The sequence below is a fragment of the Gobius niger genome (genome assembly GCF_951799975.1).
Source record: "Gobius niger genome assembly, chromosome: 21".
NCBI lineage: Eukaryota > Metazoa > Chordata > Actinopteri > Gobiiformes > Gobiidae > Gobius > Gobius niger.
The window spans coordinates 8,191,261-8,206,329 of record NC_136872.1 but is presented as its reverse complement, the minus strand read 5'-3'; the positions used below and the strand labels follow the sequence as shown (position 1 = coordinate 8,206,329).

Here is a 15,069-nt window from a genome sequence, read left to right as displayed (position 1 = left end):
CTGCGGGCCGAGGGCTGGATCTGCCCCCCTTAGCAATTTTGTCCGGCCCTCTTCTCTCTTTCCATTATGGACATGATTTCTTTCCGTCGAAGTGCGTATATCACAGAGAGACACCATTCTGTTCCCCTGCCAGAGTCGGCTCACATGACTCTATATTTTCATTTTTTCACTTATGTATGTATTTCATTCAAAAGTGACATGATCAAAACTGCTGAGTCAATGCAGTTACATCAGTTCTGTTATTATGTAGCGACTTCCGGATATAATTTACTGCATTTTGCAATGGGAGAAACTTGAGCAGAATTAGTTATTGTTGGTACGGCCCTCTAACTCAATTCAGGTTATGAATCTTCTTCTTATAAAAGTGAATTTCCCACCTGGTTTAGAGTGAAAAAGGGTTAATATTTATTCTCATTATTCAAAGATTGTCACAGAAAAGTCCATACTCTCTTTACTAGGCCTGAAAATCCGGTCTTTCCTTCCTTAAACCCATCCACACTGTAATGTAGCTGTTTGTCTGTACGTTTTAAAGGAAAAAGCACCATTACATTGTTTAAATACTGTCATCTGATTAGAACAGGGAAGTGCTTATTTTCCAATCTGTGTTGCTGTTTTTGAACTCCCATCTTCTGTGCTGATTTAATGTTTTCATTATCAACACGATCTAATATCCGACGTTTCTCAGCCTCTTGACCACACTTTAATCGATGATAAACATTAAAAAGTTAATAAAAAAGAGAGAGTGAAATTACTTGTGGTGCACAAACCAGACCATTACAGTTGCAAAGCATGTCTGTGGGACTCCCTAACAGCAAACAACAAGCCTGTTCCTAATGGTTATGTTTACATCTTTGTTTCTGAATCAGATGGAAAGCAATTTCTTCAAAGTGAACAAACAGAAACCACAGCCATAACTTTTACCCACGCACATCTCACTTGTAAATCTAAACTCAAGCATTGAGGGAGTTCCTTGGGTCAATGTTTGAAATCGAAAGTCAAATCTGAGAAGCGACGGCGACAACACTGACTGAGCCAGCATCGCTCCTCTCAAATCAAACATTTAGATTGAAATAAGTTGCTGCATGTTGGGGATGAGAGTGTAAAAAAAACCCCGTAATAACAGAGATATCAAGTGAGCTCAGCAGGGCTCCAGCTGCACTTAATCTGAAATGAGAAGTCGTGAAGCGATACGAGTCTGACTGCAGCGTGTGATGGGAGCGGGCGCTGTCCGTGGTGCTGATCTGGACTGCAGCCAAACACACACACACACACACACACACACACACACACACACACACACACACACACACTGTCAGAGGGGGGGCCTCGGGGAAGCGCTCTGAATGTCCTGTCACCGGGCGACCATTCCAAATCACTGTTTACTGGACTTTAGAGGGACATTAGCCTGTAAAAGAACAGGGAGTCACACACAATAACTGACTTTGAACAATAAAACCTGACATCTAGGGGACTTTTATTGTGGCCTAATTGTAATGTGAACTATTTGATCTTTTTATGATGTTCCCTGAAGTCCGCAGAACCACCATTCCACCAGTTTATCACGGCACAATTACCGAGGCGTTGGAGAAAGTCCTCTCTCCACAGCGCTTGTTTGTAACACGGCCTGTTCAAACTGAAATGATTTGCTTGTTGTTTAATGCCTTGCTGCAGCAGATTGTTCTCTCCTGCACATATGTCCGTGCATATGGTCAGCCCGTGTGGCCAGCTCGCCGCCCCCTCTCTCTCCCTCTGATGTTTTATTAGATCCAAACTGTCAGCGCACACATGTAGTCGTAAAAGCGGGAAGTGGGAACCATGACAACTCGCGGTGGGTTTGTGAGTGAGATGCCTGGCCAGGGTTTTCTCTGGGGCTCGGAGCACGGCTGGAAGACGGATCGCAAAGTGGAATGGTCACAATTGATAAACCAAGAAGGCTGTTTTTTAAGTAATATAAGAAAAAAAGGTCACACGCTCAAACATTTGGTTGTAGCGCCTTTAGCTTTGGCATTGTTTCAATCAGCTTCTGCCATGTCAAAAGATCCAGTGTTGCTTTAACTTTCACCAGGATTTTGTGCTGATGATGGGAGAGCAAAGCCTTCTCCAGCACATCCCACAGAATATGCAAGTCTAAGCCTGATTCATTATAATAAAGTTCGAGTCACAGTTCAGTCGACAGTGCAGTGTTCACTAACAGAATCCTCCAATAGCATTTGACAACCTTTTAACTTAAAATCATTGTTTAAAAGCTTGTTTTAACCTCTTAACCTCCACCTACAAAAGCACATTTTCACCTGCTATTATAGTTATCCAGGCATTAACCAAATCTGAAAGCTTCTTGAAAAAGGCATCAAAATAAGTGACGAAAACGAGACGTAAATAAGGATGAAAAAGCAACAAAAACATGAAAAAGTGACAATGCGGCAACAATGCTAGGAAGCATGTGGAAAAATGTAGCCTCTGGTCTTAGAACACCCAGAAGGTAACACAAGATGCTCGGATCAACTCAGCTTCACTCCAATGTTAATATAGCAGTTGTAGATGCAGCATGAGCAGCAGCAGGTCCTCAAACATACAGAAAACAGGACTTAACAATGTTGTTTTAACTTGCATCAATGAGTGTTTAGCTTTTTACTCACAATTTTATTCTAATGTACATATTTTACCAAAACAAAGTATATTTTAAAAGTTCATTCAGATTTTAATTACATTTGTTTAACAAATTTATATTTTACCATTTTAACACATTGAGTTCACATTGATTCTGATTAGCTCCTCCTCTCTCCTCTCTGGACGGACACTAACGTTATGGGAAGAGGCAAATGCCTAAATATTTCCGTTTCAAGTAAATTTTCAACAGCAACATTGTTGACATGTTTTGAAACACCGCATGATCGATCGCTTTTTATCGCCTGGAAAGAAAAGAAACACAATAATACATATAAAATGTCCAGCTCTGACTTTTCACAAGTTCTGTTCATCACAGATCTACCAAAATCACACACATGGTGTGTTAGAGTGTCTAGTTTCGTAATAAAACAAAACTTTTTCTGTTTTTGGCACTCGATGTGTTAATAGAAACTGGAGTGACCATTGTAACAACTTTTTGGACTTTTTATGTTTGGTTGTATATGCTTTTTTGTTTTAAGTCTAAAATACAGCTCTTACCTGTTCTCCTGTGCGTTGACTGGGTGTGAGCCACTGAGCAGACACACCTTGTAAAGTGACCTCACCAATGCACCAGAGGCTCAATTACTTCCTCAGCTCCATCGAGTGTGCAAACTAAAGAATTACAACCAAAGCCACTGAACAAAAGTTAAAACCTTTAGAAGATAAAGCAAGAGGAGGAACAATAGGGTTTTTAACCAAACAGTTTCACTGGCCTGTAGGCTGTAAGAACTATTTAGATTTAGATAAAGCCTGAAATGTGCTCCATTCAGGTGGGGGTTACGAGGTTAAACACACATGTCAATCACTGCCCTTAGCTTCTTCTCTGAGACTGTCACTGTCCTGTAAGTCACTATGATACAAGGACACAGCAGAAAAAGAAAAGAAACCAGAAGAATGACCATCTCCTTCACTCTGTTGCATCTTTGCGCTTACAACAAAAATTGGACATAAGGTAAAAATCTGTGTGAAGAAAACTTGAAACGCTTATCAAACGTTGCATGAGTCACTCTCGCTCCGGGCCGCGGCAGAGATAGAATTTATGAACATGTCCTCAGCTCAACCGCTTTAAATATATATCCTGCAAAGGCACTCCATCATAAACGCCTCTGTTGCTGTTTGGTTTTTCGCAGAGGCCTGATTTCCTTGAACTCAACTCACAACTTCTACCTGGAGCCGAAGAGCGGAGACGACCACTCTCTGCTCAGCGCCGACCACCTGCCGGTCGCCCGGGGCAACTGCGGACATGGACACGCCCACAGCGCTCCACTGTCCAGTCAGATGTCGGCTTTTCACTCCAGGGTAAGACTAGAGTAAAGCTAATTGCTGTTAAATCAAGAACAGGCCGTGACTGGGCAGGAAAAAGAGAACTTCTCTCTTCAACAGTGCGGCTCAAACAGGTCGATAATGAGATTCGTCCTCCCGGTCAAACGCTTGTGTATCTCATGTGAATCGTGACTTCTGTGACGAGACTGGAGATGGAGAATTTGTACAAAACACCTGAGCCCCCAGATGTCAGGGCCAGCGTGAAAAATAAACTTCACTTTTTAAACTAGAATATTTATCAGGACGATTCCCATAGAGAGAGCGATTATTTTGCTACAAATAACGAGATACATTTGAAATATCTGCATGTCATGAGTCCTGAGTGATTTTGAAAATACAGCATCTAATGGGACTTTTTTCAATGCCATTTTTTCCCCCAACTTACTCACAAAACCTTTTACTGTGATTTGTTCTCCAAACTCACCATTCTCTCTACTTTGTCTGTATTAAAGTCTCATTATTTATCATCATTCATCATCATTCATCGATCACTCTGCCATCAAGACGCTATTTTTTCCTACGCTGATGTTTAAACATGAGTCTTTTCCCTTTCCAAAAATCAAATCCCAGTCACAGCAGCAGAGGAAATTCTTTTTGTCATAATATGCAAACCGAGTGTTGAAGCGCCGGCGGTGCCATTCCGGGCCATAAAACCTCCGCCGCTCCGGTGGAAATGACTGAATTATGGTGTGACTGGGCTCTGGAGCAGGTTTAGGCTCCATTTCCATCCGACCGCACACTGAGGCCAGTGTGCACACGCTCACTTGAGCCCGCAGCGGGGGTTTATAAGACTCATTTCAGACTTTTGTTTCTATTCAACATTTGGAATATACAGTATTTTTTACAATTTCAGAGATCAAAGCCAGTTAGATTCAAGAACTGGAAAGAAATCGAAGTCTCAATCTAATATAATGCCTTTGAGCGCCATCGTCAGCGACAGGACCAAAATGTGGATTCTTTTTTTTTCATAACCTTGGATTCTGTGTTGGTTGTAAAGTGTAACTGCTCTGTATTTGTAATAGTTCTTACTAGGGCTGTACAGAATATTGCAATGTAACACTGCAAAAAGTAATTAGATTAGTTTAAATGCCTAATTTTGAGCATAATAATCAAAATTTGAGCTGTTTTGTCCAGTTAAAGGAACAGGCTACACTGTGATATGTTCTTACCTGAGCTTAGACGAGTTGATACGTACCTGTCTGGTCTTTGTGCCTGTGGAAGATTGTGGTCGCTTCTAGCTTCACCCCGTTTGGAGCCATTTGAATACATTGGGAGAGGCCAAATGCTAATAACATCTTTGGTCGTTTTGCGTGAGTGAGGGCACGAGCAAAGGCCAGACAGGTAGGCATCAACTCGTCTAAGCCCAGGTAAGAACATATCACAGTGTGGAAAAACGGTGGCCTGTTCCTTTACGATTTAGTTGAGCATTTTCTTTGTAACCACAGCCTAAAACAAACATAAATGAGAACTTTGAATGAACTGACAATGTGCAAAAAAAGACCATGGTTTTACCCTTACTGTAATCTTTATTTTAAATATCATGAAGTGGACTCTGCTGAAATGGTTTTATATCACTGTAATATTAGAATGACCTGTACTTTGCCGCTGCAGCCCCGAGTTGTGCCCCTTGCTTCTGTTCTGCCCAACACGGCCATAACCTTGTCACGTATTTCACATCATCTGAAGTAATGACTGCGATGCAAGTGTTTTCTCGTGACACATATGAACGTACACTGCAGAGCCCGTGGCCAGGTGTGGATAGTAATGCACACCTGCAGGGAGCCCCATTATAAATCACACCAACCATGAAGTGCGTGCTCATTTATCAACACAAAGCCGCCGTTACACATTCACAGGAATAACCCCCGTTTATGTGTTAGTGGGACACATAATGGGAGTAAAACAGAGGTGAGGAATCAGAGGATTTTCTAAAAGACACCGAAGTCTAGATGAGTAAACATTTCATTCATACGTGTAACAATATCCTCCCAGTTGTATTTGAAAAAGAACCAAGGTGCGCTGATCCCATTACCCATCATGCTGCCTTTTTCACAGCACAAAATAAAAGTTAATTCAATGTGTGACAAGAAATATGAATACAAAAGCACAGCGCGGCGGCATTTGAAAATGACTAAGGCCCGAGTTTGAACTGGACAAACAATCCGACTGGAATTCCATTTGTCATCAAGTTGAAATAGAATAATTTGAAGATAAAAAGTGGGCAGAAATGTGTGAAAAACAGATTTTTATTCAAAGCAGTTCTATTCCAATGAGAAAAACAGGAAGAACACTCGGCTTCTGAATAAACACGTCTAAACCGTGTGTGATACGAGGGGGATGAAGGCGGCTCTATTACAGGCAATCTCCTTCCCCTCCAAGGCCCTCGAAGATGGCGGTGCCACCCGGGCGCCTCGTAACTAGTTCACGGCCATTTCTCGGGGCCAAAGTTCACAATAATAAAGCCGCCGCCTCTCGGTATTACCGCTCATGGGAGTGGGGTCGTTTCATTTAGAGCTCCGGGGGGCCAGGCAGTGGAGCAGGGAGATGGCGGCAGAAGCCTTCAGACGCCACGGCTTCATATGAGGGCAGAAAAACTCATTACAACATCAACTCTATCAACTACAGGTGGAGTGCTGCTCTCCAGGGGAGAGACGGGGCGCATGTCGAGGTGACGTCACTGTGAGGCTGAAGTGTACTATTCAACTGTGGGATCTGTTTGCATTTAAAGTGCATTACTACTTCCTTTATTTAATGGCGGTGGTCATAGGTTTGCAGCAGTGAAGTGGTTATTTTATGAGTTGAATTATTTTGCAATGCTAAAAGAAAAAAGACAACGCTTCTTCACATAAATCCACCCTCTTCCCTCATTTCCCTGCCTGTGTTTCAGCTACATATCTGTTGCAAACCTTTCTAACTCCTCAGCCTCTCCATCTCCTCTTCCCCCTCACAAACCCATCATCATTTTCTCTTCCTTGATGTCGCAATTCACTTACCAACCTGTCAAAGCCTTACCCTTTTCTGTAGGCGGCCAGACCCATAAGCGTAGCTGGTTGCTGTAGAACCAAGATTTGATATGGGCACTGGCTCAATACGCCAATCTAACAGCAGCACCCGTCAGTCACACCACATCTATAGGGTGCTATTTGATCTGACGCACGGCTAAGTGCATGCTAACTTCTTATTGCAACAAGCCAACTCTGTGTCGAGGGGCAATGCTTAGCCAAGAGCTTTCAATCAAACAATCCACCTCGTCAAAGTCCCGCGTCACCACTGCTATTAGCTCTAGGTGTGACTGACAAGCCTTCATTTGCGCGCTGATAGATGCGGCGTTTCCAGACAGAGCATAATAGCATCAGGAGCCAGTTGCACAGGGGCCATTACTGGGATAATTACAACATCATTTAGAGTTAATAGAAAGTTAGGAGATGGTTGTGAAAGCGCTGCAGCATGAGGCTGGCGGATACCTTTGGTTTTTGAAGTGCTTCCTTGACTTTTTATTTTACATTACAAAAAAATGTTGTTCTTCTTTATCTGTGCAGGTGAAGAGGGAAACCTGGGGGACCACCAAGTACATGGAATTGTACATAGTAGCCGACAACACACTGGTAAGTCCAAAATGTTAGCCACTACATTTTTGTTTCTATGCAGGTGTCAATGAATAGTTTGGATATAAAAAACATTGGCACAAAAAGCCTTTTATTTCACAGAAGACGGTAAAAGTCCAACTGTTTACTTCACGTTGATTGCTACCTTTGGCCTGCAGCAGGAATGGATGGTCAGATTGGTAGTTGCGCACACAATCGGGGGAGAACATTTAATCTTATTGCCTGTGCACAGGTGTAAGGGTCTTTAGTTTGGACGCTGACTGCTGGGAGACATTTTGGAAAGAAACTCCCATCATTTTCAGTTTGATTTTGGACTAGTAGCGTGCACTGGTCGCTCACAAAGTACATCTCTAAAACCCATTAGTGTGCATGAATGTGCTCGAGTGCTGTCTTCATAACTGCACCGGCTCCCATTGAGGTCAACCTGATGATCCTTGTCTTTTGATCGGACTGAAATAACCCACCGTATGTGCCACACTTACCCGGGTGGATGGAGCCACTTCAACCAGAACACTTTGACATGCTAACAGTCGCAGGATGTACTTTAGCATATTGTCCTTGTAGGATACGTCTCCATCGACCAGCGTTAATGCCATAGTAACGCTCCATAGTAACCAGTGATAAAAGCTTCATGTAATTGAAGTGGAATGCACTAAAGACAGAATAGGACATCTAATAATGTATGTCACAATTTCAGATGGAGGGCATAGTAATGATAGAAGTGCTCTGGGAAATAAAAGTATGGCATGCTGATATAATGACATGTAAGATATTAAAAGAGGAGCTTTGTGGCCACTTGACCGACCTCACAAAATCATAAAACCTGTATGATTTAGCATTTAGCTAGCAACCCCTTTTACACACAATTAATATGTACAGTGAATTATGAAAAGCAAACTTAACATGTACCTTTACTTTACCATTCGTTTGTATGGGGATAGAACGCTGAATTCACAGGAAAACGCTGGTTAACTGTCCGCATTTGTAGGCACAGGCTCATTTGAGAAAATATTACCCTCAATAATAAACTGTAGTGTTATTATGATATTGCTCAACGCAGCCTCTTCGGTCCCGTGTAGGAAACTTTTAAAACATGTTCATTTTACTCTTCTATTTGTCAGTCATGCATCTCCCCCTCTCTCCCTTTCACGGCAGTATAAGCGGCAGAATAAGGACTACGAGAAAACCAAGACCAGGATAATGGAAATTGCCAATTACGTGGATAAGGTAAGGCTGATGGCTCCACCGCTGCTGCAAATGGCCAAAGTCAACAAGATAATGGCCAATGCTGGGGCTGAATCACACGTTTCTATCCATTACTGATCTCCTCCGCTCTGCGTTTCCAACTACTGATTAGCGCCGGAGACCGAGGCCCGCAAACCACCGCCACCTTTTCCAGCATAGGATTGGTTATAGTTTTCTGGGTCAATTAGGAAGCCCACGCACCTTAATGTAAACCATTTTCCACCTTTATAGTATTAACAAACTCAATGCATTTCTGACCAAATCAGAATATAGAAAGTTAATGATGAAATGCCCTTGCTTTCACATTGTCAAGTCAATATGTGAGGAATTCAGACATCTGGAGTCGAAACCTGCCATAACACTGTGCAAGTGCTTTGGTAGAATAAACCTCAAGTTGTCAGTAGGTAGATAAAAAGAGATAAAACACTAACACACTGTGACTGAAAAGTATATTCTCCCAGACATGTTTGAAAAGTGAATGATTGAATTTAAATTGTAAATCTAGTCGCTGTCTCTGTTTACCCTTCATAGTTTTCCCTCTGTTTGTCCCGTGCCCAGTTCTACAGAGCTCTGAACATCCGCGTCCCGCTCATCGGGCTGGAGGTGTGGACGGACAGAGACCAGTGCATCGTGAACGAGGAGCCCAACGCCACGCTTTGGTCCTTCCTGCAGTGGAGGCAGAAGCTCAAGTCCCGCAAGAAGCACGACAACGCACAGCTGCTCACGTACGTCTGCCCCCACTGGTCAGAGCGCACCACGCTTCTTGTACCCGACGGCCATTTGTCTTCTGGAGCTCAGGGGGGAAAAGAATTCTCACTATCTTCAGCAGTTGCGTTGGCACCATTTCACCCGAAGCATGGATCATTTTGAATGTAATGACAACAATGCCCTTGTGCCGCACGCCTTTGTTTAGGTTCTTTTCCATATAATATTCTTCTGCCGCTGAACATAAATCCTTTTCACTCCAGCTTTTATCCTTCTGCCAGGTGTGACCTTGTCCTTACTTTGATATTTGCTTCAAAGAAAGGTTTGCAAAAGTGTTGTTTAGCGGAACACAAGATACCAGGAAGTATTTGCATCATGTTTTCTTCAAAGTGTGCATTAGGAAATTTGTTTTGATCATTTACTCCTACCACTACTGTCTTTTCTTTTTCTTTTTTCTTTTGCCCCCATTCGTCAACTGGGCTGGCATCTTTGAGTCAAACAACCCAGTCCAGTCGAGCAAGCTTTTTTAGTTTGCCATAATGAACTGAGGAAGCGACAACAGACAACTACTGTTAAAGCCTTAGCAACAAGGAAAACCTCCTGAAGAGCTACAGAAAGAGTCCAATGTCAAGACATATGGGACAAGTATAATACGGTTTTGATTGAATGTCGGGAGAAACAGGCTTCAAGGACAGATTTGATGTGGTTCCTACTTGAAATTCAGCGCAGCTCAAATATGTAATTATTTGCATTAGTGGTAATTTAAACTCTGTCTATTGTTCCACTCTTCAAGCATAAGGGGCACTTTATTTTCCACACTTTTAGAAATGGCTTAAACATTGTATGGTGCACCACGGGGAAAAAAAAGACATTTTCAATGCAAACACCTGTGTCCACAGCCTGATATGTAATTACACTTTAGAGGATTACTGTGAAGCTTTTTCAATAAAGCCGCAAACTCTAAGTGGGTTTTTTGATTTATAGAATAACTTTCACGCATGAAGAATAGTTTGTTACTGAGGGAGTGGGTGGTGGTGGTGGGAATGGTCAGACGCTTCATTCTACCCCAGAGCAGCTGAGGACAAATCTGCACTCGATTTCATTACTTTAACACAGCATTATGAGTAAAAGTAAAAGATATTTCTGCTCAAATATTACTCCAGTAAAAGCAAAAGAGGCTTCATGGAAATGCAGTGAAGTAGAACACAGAATGGGTGAAATGTAGGGCACAAATTTCGTTGTTGATTTTTGTATAATGACAAATAAAGCACCTTCCATCCTTTAATAAAATACAGATAATAAAAACTCTACTTTAGTAAAATTGCTGACCACATACTTTGCCTTTTCCTGGATACAATAGGAAAACTGTGCTGAAAAAGTATTTACCCTTGTTATCCCACTTACCATGTTATATTCCTTGTAATGTAAAAGCCCCAAATGATACTAAATAATATTACATTGATTAAGCTTAGAATTGGTTAGAATCAGCATGGCTAACGAAACCCCAGTCTCCGTCACAACCAATGCACTTATAGTCATTACAGAGTTAAAAAAAATGACCACGACGTGAACCTTTACATCCACTTGGTCTCTGCCGTGTGACTCCCCCAAGAGACACAGGATTTCCTGAAATAATTATCTCGAATCTTTACGCGGGGAGGTTTCCGAGCTAAAGACGCGCTGTTAGCTCCAGTTCTAATTGGGCCCAGCACAGCTTGACTCCACTGCACATGGTCTTACGCATGCAGTCATTTGGCGGCCCCTGATGTTCTCTAATTAGCTTCGCTGATACCAAATGGCCTGGATAATTTTGCATGCAAGAAAACAGACATGTTTTTTTCATGGCAAGAGATGCAGTCCCCGTTACAGACATGATGTTTGGTGTCAGAAAGTCTCGAAAACAAACAAAGACCTATAGGGAGAACTGCTTCTATTTTAATATGCAACATTTATTTTCAATTTGTCTTCTAGTGGAGTGATCTTCAAGGGTACGACTATCGGAATGGCGCCGCTGGAGGGAATGTGCAGCCTGGAAAACTCCGGAGGCATCAATGTGGTATGTGGACCATCCATCACTTCCTCAGCCGAATCCATTCACACTCAAAGGTCCCAAAGTGACTTCCCTCTCAACCTTATATCTAACTGTGGATCCCAAAATGATCTTGAAGGTTACTGATGGGGGGAAATGGAATTAGCTGAAACTGCAAATGTAGATGCTAAATATTGACAGGTGCTTAATAGTGAGTGCAACCTGGAGAATAGCATATACCGTATTTTCCGGAATATAAGTTGCACCAGCCAAAACATGCATAATGAAGAACAAGACAAGTCGCTCCGGAGTATAAGTTGCAGCAGTCGCCTTGGTGCACCGTTGACAAGCCTCTCCCGGCAGCACGTTGTTCAAGCACCCATTTCATCTCGCTGTGGCCATCGAGCTTATAGCCCACGATTCACTTTTTTTTTGTTTTCTTCATTGCAGTAAGAGTAACCTCCACTGTTAGCCAGTCCCTTACACGTTTCTGGCTCACTCCAAACCTTCTTTTAACTGCTCAATTACCGTTTCCGGCTGCGTATTTCACTACTTGAAGCTTGTAATCTGCAGAATATGATTTTCTGCAGAAAGTCATTTACCAAATACTTTGTAAATGACCCCCAAAGTCTGTTTATCACGGCGCTATTGACATGCTAGTGTGTCGTTCCTGCTGCGGGCTGCAGAGATGCCTAGTCTTACAGGCTTTTCTTTACACAGACGTCATTCAAATTTTGAGCTTTAATTATGCATGACATGTCCTCTACAAAAAAGCTAACCCTACTCTGTTGTGAACGTCAAATCCCTTGAGCCAAGTTCTCTATCCAGGCACTGACACTGTAGACACATGGTTTGTCTTTTTTGTTATTTACTCCAACCGACTGCCGTACATCAACAGCAATATATCCACTATCGCTTTTCATTTTTTATGCACCATTGAGCCTATTCTTCACTCTCACACACGATATCTCGCGTTGCCGATCAACTCCTTCAGCATACCTTTAGCGAAACATGTTTTGGGCCGAGACTTATCAGTGGGATGATGTTCCAGAGCATGAATGAAAGAAGCGCTTGGCTCTTATCCGCGGCGCACAGTGTTTGAAGTGCATGAGTGATGTCAAATGTGGCTTTAAAAATGAGGCGGAGGGAGGAGAGCGGCCCCAGCGTCCCAGTTCTGGAGGTAAAGGCAGTCACACCGCTACAGTATGCGCGGCTCCTCTTTGATCCACGGAAAGCTGTCATTCACGCACATCGCTGAATTATGCATGTGCGCGGCAAATATCTGAAGTGCCTCCAAAATCTTCCAAATGCGTGTGGGGATGTGGGTTGTAGAGACAGAGAGGCTGGAGTCAACATTAAAGGTGGGAAATGGTTTGGAAATGCATCTGAATGGGAGCTGGAGTGTTGGGTTATATTATAATTAGCCCCATTTTCCTGGTTTATTTCCTGTTACAGCCTGACTCTGCCAGGTTTAGCCTCCATATTTGACTTCACTTCAGGCTGGACATTCAATTCTTGGTTCAGTAGCTATTCCCACAGTTTCCAGGATAATATGCCGTGTACTCCTGGTTTCTCATCCCTGCTAATGCACTGAGCATGTGTGAACTTTAAGAACGGATACAGCAGGAGCAGAAACTTTCCCACAAGCAACTGTAGCTCATACCTGGTCCTTTTACAACTTTGTATCTTGTACAAAATAAACAAAACATCACAGTAAACTGTACAAAACCACTTTTGCTCTGCGGTAGCTTCAGTGGCTGTCAGCGCTGCTCTCTAACTAAACTGTCACTTTGGGACTTTGCACTGTATTTTTGTCCAATTCTCTCGTCTGTAGTTGAAGCTGGGATAGTGCACCACAGTCTGTAGTGCTTCCTTGGATAGTTCTTGACTTTGTGTTAAGAGAAATGTCAGAGAAAGCCATGTGTCAATAACATTATATACTGTAGTTGCTCATGTAAACATTCAGGTTTCTCTGACACATGTAAACAATATACTCAGAATATTGCCATAACCTAGATATAATACCCGGGATACTCAAGACACATTCAATACAAAATGTCCTCTGCATTTTTAAAGCTCTAAGGCCCTTTCACACCAACCCGATAATCCCCAGTCGGTCCTGGTCGGGCTGGTTTTGGCCGACGTCTGGACGCGTGTGTTTGGTGTGGACAGCTCCGTCGGTCATAGGGCCGAGTGTTACAGGCTGGTCACCGAATCAGCTGGATGTTTTTTGAGTTATTAAACTCTTTAAGTTTGGCCTTTGGTCTAGCCGGAAAAATATACGAACCCTTTGTGATATAAACAGAAATAAAAATGCGACGGGACTGAGAAAACAAGTCACTGTCCTGAGACGACCACCACACAGTGTTTGAATGAGGACCGAGGCATTTTGTCACAATTTACTTCTAAACGTATGCTACAAACATTATGTTCACTGTGCAGGTGTCGGGCTTGGTCTCTTCTTGGACCTGAGCAGTTCTGTGCTCAAAGAGGGTAATTTACTAAGTGTTTGCTCCAGTGTTAAAGTAGATCAGCTGTAGAGTCATTTATGCATTTTTTCAGCATTGTCTTATTAGATGTGAGACCCTATTACTAATACAGACAACATCAAGTGGTAAATTACATTGTAACATGCCCAGTTTCTTCGCTCCTTGCTCTCTTTCCCATACAAGACATTATTTCCAATTATAAAATGTAAAATATCAATGCTAAGGTGCCCAAAGCAATGTATCAAAGCCTCACTTATGCATGATGTGCCCCCTTAAGTTCTCGCTGTGGCCCGGATTAGAAGCTAAGCCTGGGTCCACAGACGGTGCCAGCCCGCATGCCGTTACTGTATCAGCCTGCGGTGGTGGGTCAAACCTCAGGCCATTTAGATTCAGCAGGCCTCCTCTGGCCACCGCAGCGCCCACACTCCATCAGAAGCTAATCAGGCCGGGGATAAACTATCGATCCCTGTGGTCACCTCCATTCACACCTGTCCCACTCTCTCAAAGCCTCAAGAGCACTGTATACTTTCGAGCTGCCACCAAAGCAGTTCTCTGACTGAATTACCTGCTTTTCCTGCCAATAAGTGGGCAGCAATACAAGCTCTTCACCTGTATGTTCTGATTGTAGTGTTCAGAATGCCATCATTGGATTGTAATCACAAACACAGAGATGGGAAAAGGAATGTTGCGGGTATCCCAAAATATGACACTTTATGCAAATGAGTAGAGATCTCTTTTTTTGTGTGTGGGGGGGGGGGGGGGGGGGACTTTTCAATAAGTGGGGATTGGGGAAAAGTAAATGGCTTGTGTAAAGAGCTGAATTATGAACAATTTCTCTAAACTGGCAGATAAAAGGCAGCCTGTAAATCTAGTCGGTGAACTGTGATTACTTCTCTTTACTGACCCCTTGTGGCTGGAGGAGGTATCTTTATGCATGTGGGAGGTGGCCGTTGTTCCCTTTAGAAAGGATGTTTTTGCTGGTGTAACAGCTTTGATGAAGCATTAT

At 42.8% G+C, this 15,069-nt stretch overlaps 1 protein-coding gene across 1 annotated transcript in view; it reads left to right on the top strand.

Annotated features, from left to right (window-relative positions):
• The window catches only part of adam19a (ADAM metallopeptidase domain 19a), a 140,885-nt gene that overhangs the window by 102,625 nt on the left and 23,191 nt on the right, over positions 1-15,069 (top strand). Inside the window, exons 6-10 of the mRNA XM_079580729.1 lie at positions 3,798-3,966; positions 7,530-7,595; positions 8,751-8,822; positions 9,399-9,565; positions 11,517-11,601. Of these exons, the coding sequence (XP_079436855.1) occupies positions 3,798-3,966; positions 7,530-7,595; positions 8,751-8,822; positions 9,399-9,565; positions 11,517-11,601 (559 nt within the window). The remainder of the gene's footprint in view (positions 1-3,797; positions 3,967-7,529; positions 7,596-8,750; positions 8,823-9,398; positions 9,566-11,516; positions 11,602-15,069) is intronic.